This window comes from Plasmodium cynomolgi, chromosome 14 (assembly GCF_000321355.1).
Source record: "Plasmodium cynomolgi strain B DNA, chromosome 14, whole genome shotgun sequence".
Lineage (NCBI taxonomy): Eukaryota > Apicomplexa > Aconoidasida > Haemosporida > Plasmodiidae > Plasmodium > Plasmodium cynomolgi.
In genome coordinates, this window is record NC_020407.1 from 665037 (window position 1) to 670888 (window position 5852).

Below are 5852 nucleotides of genomic sequence, written 5' to 3' on the forward strand. Positions count from 1 at the left end.
TTTTGTCTTCACCGGGTTGGGCAGAGGCGAGCATATTTGTTCCCCTCAGAGGTAACACGATTAGAGGTACCCCTTCACCATAGGGGGAGGAGAGACTCACTATATAACGCACTTTTCAGATTGGCCCCTACATTATTGTGACGAGCTAACCCCATTTGGAAGGGCCAAAGACACACAATACAGTGTAGTGAACCCCCCGCGAATGTGGATAGGTCCTAAAAAGTAAGGCGAACTGAACGAGGAGCTACTTGGTGACGCATCGGATGCACCCTTTGGGGCAGTGACACAGGGGAAAGCGCACACATGTGTGGTACACGCAATTGAGATTGCGATATATATGGCACGTGGGGCACAGTGCACACATGCCGCGCAAGGTAGCCACGGCGCGGACATAACAAACCGCGATTTCGCCATCCCAAGGTTCGCCACTTCCACGCCTCCACGCTTCCGCTTCTACACCTGCCGCTTCTTCACTTCGTCACTTCTTCACTTCGTGACTTCTTCACTTCTTCACTGCGTGACTTCTTCACTTCGTGACTTCTCCACAATTCGAGATGCACCTGGGTCGCGCGAAGAAGAACGCCGAGGAGGAGTTCCTGTGCAAGGGGGAGTACAAGCAAGTGTACCTGTGCCTGGACCGAAGCGAAGGCAATGACGCTGTAAAGATAGACATCAGTTATGACAATAACATTCACGATATTCTACAGCTGGGTAGAGAAAAATACAACACACAAGGAGAGTACATCACAGACTCATGCGGAAATATCATACAATCAATTACAGACATAATTGACGGAGACACACTCTACCTAAACGATCGAAAAGAAAAACTAACCATGCATAGTAAACTGAAAAATAACTTAATAGTAAATGATTACATCGTCCAAAAAAGAATCGGTTCAGGTGGATTCGGAATCGTGTTCCAAGGGATACACATACAAACAAAACAAAAAGTAGCCTTGAAATTTATCCCCAAAAGTAACTTCCTAGATGTGACAGATGTACATAGAGTCTTCATAGAAATACAAACCTTACGAGGTCTCATTCATAATAATATCATAAAAATGTATGACGTAAATCATTTCGAAAATTATGTTTGTCTAATTATGGAATATGCCATTAATGGAGACTTAAAAAATTATATACTTAAAAATAATGGATATCTCTCTGAGAAGGAAGCTCACAATCTCTTCATACAAATAATCAAAGGAGTATACTACTGTCATTCTAAACACATTGTACATAGAGATTTAAAGCTTGAAAATATTTTACTCGATAAAAATATGACTTGCAAAATTGCAGACTTTGGATTATCTGACTTTGTTAATGTTGATCAGAATATTAAAACGGAAGCTGGTACAAAAGCTTACATCGCTCCAGAAATTATTTTCAACCAAACGATTAACTACTCCGTCTTCAAGTTAGACATTTGGAGTCTTGGTATTCTCCTCTACATCATGACACAAGGATTCCCTCCTTTTAAATACGTCGAAAATGATATAAAATATTTTGATAGCAGTACACTTAACTATCCGAATGATATTTCTGATGATTTGAAAAATTTAATTTCTCTCATGCTGAACGTCGACCCTAATAAGCGCCCCATCATCGTCGAGATTCTCAACCACCGCTGGTTTGGGAACTACGCACAAGGGGGGTAGAATGAAAACAGGGCTCCATTACACCCACCACAAAAGATGGGGGGAGGGGAGAGGACATCCCCCTAATCCCAAGTACCATTCAAAACAGGGTTCCTCTACACCCACCACAAAAGATGGGGGGAGGGGGGGGCATCCCCCCCCATTAGAGCTGTGCGTAGATCAAATCGATTCGATTCCCACGGCACTCGCTCCATATGCTGTGAAGCAAATGAACCGTCCTGAAGTTCTTCCTCCTCAAGTACCTTGCCTTCAGCACGCTCTCTCCCAAGGGGTACCCACCAGAGCTTGTGTTTAGTGCACTGTAAAGAAACACAGCGTATCGCCTACTCATGTGTTCGAAATATATGTCAATTAGGAACCCTTCAAAATCATATGCCTTCTTAACACATTCGAAGGGATGATCCCGTTGGCTACCTCTTATATGCGCGTCTGCCTCTTGCACTCCCCTGTCGAGTTTCTCCCCCTCTCCTGCACTTTTCGCCCCCACCAACGTATTCTCCTTGCACATCGCATCAACCACATCGTCCGCGAAACTGTGCAGATACTCCGCAATCTGAAATCGCCAATAAGGTTCACTAACCAAGTGAAACACCCGCAACGTGTTGTAAGAATCTAACATGGATGAATCGATCAGATTGACATAAGACAAAGAAGAATACAACAAACAGCAACGAGAGTCTCCCAACTTTTCCATATCAATTGCACGCAACATACATTTCCAAAAATTGGCGTCTAAAAATTTGTTAACACAATAACACCATAAGATGTCACATATTTCGTGGTGAGAAAACTGGTGCATCCGTTGCAAAATTTCATACTGCAAAGAACTGAGAAGGGTATACGATGCGTAGAAGTACATGTTTCCATAGGCATAAGCTATTTTGGCGATCTCCTGGGGGGACAAGTCACTTTGCTTCTTCAGTATGGCCGCCTGGATCAGACTGTGCAGTTCTCTGCTGCCACTCCGAACAAGCGAGTAGGCATAGCACAAGTTTGACAAGTCTTCCGATGTGAACAGGTTTAGGAACGTCCCTTGTACGACACGAACTTTTGGATGTCCCTCAATGGTGCTACCCCCCTTTTCAGTACCTCCCCCCATACGCAACAGGTGCCGCTCAACCGCTTCATGCACTTCCGTGTCTACTCGCCCATCCCAACTCACCGTCCGCCCAACGGTGATTGCTAACCCAAGCACACTGTTGGATAGTTGCTTGGGAGTCATACCCTGATGTAATTCCAGGGCTCTCTCCTTCAACTCGAAATATAACTCATTGCTGAATCTCACCTGGGGGTTCTTTCCTTCGACCGTACTGTAAGCCCAAATGAGCATACTAACAGTGCTGGCGCTAAAATTTTTTATATTTTCCAAAATTACCTTTTCGCTCTTTATCAGCAAAAAAGGGGAATCCTTAAAATACTTGGCACTCGTCCATATTCCGTTCAGCAGTACAGACAGGGGGATGCCAGCCGCGGGTTGCCTTTCTCCCTTTCCTTCCACGTCCAGCTGGTCCAGCTGGTTCAACTTGTCCAACTGGTTCAACTTGTCTAGCTGGTTCAACTTGTCTAGCTGGTTCAGCTTGTCCAACTTATCCAACTCGCCTTTCTTCTGGTAACCCCCCCCCGCGGGCACAGCTTCCCTTCCTGCTGCCCCCCCCTCATGTGAAAACATACCAACTATGGCCTTCACAAAATTACACATCAAAACATCGTCAGCCGCATTCATATTTCTGGAGTACAAAAAGAAGAGCTTCACCAACTGTTCCTGCGTCAGATTATTATACCTTTTATACACTTCTACTTTTAAGTCTCTAAAAATCTGAATATGTTTGTAATTATTACTGCTTACGTATTCGAGAATTTTTACAAAATTTTCATTACTCATTGATTTTATCTTAATTTGAACTAAGCTTAAGTACGTTTCTAAGAAGTTCTTACTTGCGTATCTGCCTATATGATGAATGTTTTTCTCCTTATTGGAGTTGTTCAAATATATGTAGCCTACTTTGACTAGGGAGTCTTCATCCAGATACTTGACACTTTGCAGGATGACATTTTCTGCTAACAGGCTGACTTCCCTTATGGACAGTAGGTTGATCCGTTTCGTTACATAGAGATAGTTAATAATATCTTTGCATGAAAAAAAAAAAATCTTTTTATAAATTACGTTTAGCACATTTCTGTACAACTCTTCGTACTTTTTTGTCATGAAGGACGATACGTAATCCTTCCATGTGCTCTCCTTAATGTTCAATTTTTCTATATACTTCACGTAGTTAAGGTGTATTTCCATCAGTGTGTTAAGATTAACCTGGGGAGCAGAATAACTGCTTGCGCTGTGGTTAGCAGTTCCGTCTAGCTGGGAAGTATCTACTACATCTACATAGGTGTGTTCTTCTATGTGGTGCATATCTCTCTTCGTCTCCTTCAATCCTTCAGAACCATCCCACGTGGGATGCTCCTTACCTTTTTCATGGCTTACACGGCTGGGTGGACTACTCCCCCCGCTCTCGAACATTCTATCACAACTGCCATTTTGTTCATCACTTTGCTCAACATTTTGCTCATCACTTTGCTCATCACTTTGCTCAACATTTTGCTCATCATTTTGCTCATCATTTTCGTAAAATATAATTTCATTCTCCCCTACTGTCGCTATGCCCCTCTTACGACTGCTACGGCCATACCTCCCCACCCACTCATCTACGTACTGGTCAAGGGTCACAAATCTGAACTGTGGATTGTCCAGCCTCAAAATGTTGCAAGATTCGTACGTTTTGTAAAAATTAGAAAAAATAATTTCATACATTTTAAATAGCAAATACACATATTCATGATTTTTCATTTCGTTAAAATTGTTATCAAAATAGTCTTTCACGTCATCCATACTGTTGGAAAAAAATACACTACGTAGATTTTCATTATATTTACTACTGCCATCTCTCCCATGGGGGAGGAACTTTGGTGGCAATGCTCCCTTCAGATTTACACCCTCAGAACTATCAGTATGCTTCACATCTCCTTGCAAGGTGCTGCATTCGTATATGCTTCTTGCGTATGCAAAATTCTTCACTCTTATTTTGACTGCTCTGCGGAGGGGGTTCCTCAGCAAGGCTACATTGCTTATCCGCCCTGCATGGTTCAGCTCAAGTCGTTTTTTCAGCAGGTACATTTTAGGCTTCTCAAGTGGTACGTTGTAAAAACGCCGAGCGTGGAAAATGTAGAAAAAGGGAAGGGGCGTGCGTGCCTTCCCTCTGTTAACATGACTGAGAAGTTTGCGAACGTGCGATCTGCTGCGTCGTTGCTGCGTTGTTGCCGCGTTGTTGCTGCGTTGGTCCCCCGTGTAATGTTCACCCTGTGTTCCTGTGCCCCACATGTTGCCTCCGCTCCATTTGCGTTATTTTGCCCTTTTGTATTTTTTTCTTACATTTAAGCTTACATGATTGCTCCTCCTTGTGCACAAAATAAACACTCGGTGTGGGGATCGCCATCATTTTAGCGGTGCCTGACCTCTTCCCTTCAAGTATGCAGAAGAAAAAACAAAAAAACGTAAACAATTAGCAATGGCGGCGACAGCAAAAGCGCAGTAACAGCGGCGCGTTTACTTTTGCAACTGATGTGCTCACTTCAGAAATGCATCAAAAAAAGGCTAAAGATAAACCAATTTATGGGCATATTTTCTCACATTTTTGCAAAGTATGAATTTTTTTTTTTTTTTTACGATGAAAATTTCCCACGAACGGTTGCTACTGAGCACTTGTTGTGTGCAACAGTCTGCGCCCTTGTTCAGAAGAGACTAATAAATTCTACAGTGTGTGCAGGGTGAGTATCCTTAAAAGGCATGGAAGGAGCTTCAAATTGTCTTACAAATTTGCATTTATGTGTGCATATCTGCAGAGTCTCGAGCAACTTGGTAAGTACCCTCTTTCCTGCGACACAATGGATGGACGGTTATCCCAACGCAGTGTTTTCATCCCCGCATCGCCCCTTCCTGCAAAATTATACACTGCAGCATCACAACGCATGTAACGGCATCGAACGAGTACAAACTGAAATAATCAAAAATAAACAATGAGGAAACAAAAATCATGTAACCCTGGAAAATAAATATTTTTCCATTCACTGTGTATGCCTTGAAGTGTTCACGTTCACACCTGCGCACGCTTAAAAAAAAAAAAAAAAACAAACAACTTA

General features: G+C 42.8%; 2 protein-coding genes across 2 annotated transcripts; one reads left to right on the forward strand and one right to left on the reverse strand.

Moving 5' to 3' along the window:
• Positions 1–554: 554 nt before the first annotated feature.
• On the forward strand, positions 555–1661 carry PCYB_142450 (serine/threonine-protein kinase; the record flags this gene model as incomplete). The annotated part of the gene is made up of 1 exon (XM_004224716.1): positions 555–1661. The coding sequence occupies one exon, from the start codon at positions 555–557 to the stop codon at positions 1659–1661; it is 1107 nt and encodes a 368-aa protein (XP_004224764.1).
• Positions 1662–1875: 214 nt separating this feature from the next.
• Positions 1876–4830, reverse strand: PCYB_142460 (hypothetical protein; the record flags this gene model as incomplete). The annotated part of the gene is made up of 3 exons (XM_004224717.1): positions 1876–3045; positions 3337–3469; positions 4433–4830. Coding segments are annotated over 3 exons (1701 nt in total), but the record flags the coding sequence as incomplete, so codon positions are not given.
• Between the last annotated feature and the right edge of the window lie 1022 nt (positions 4831–5852).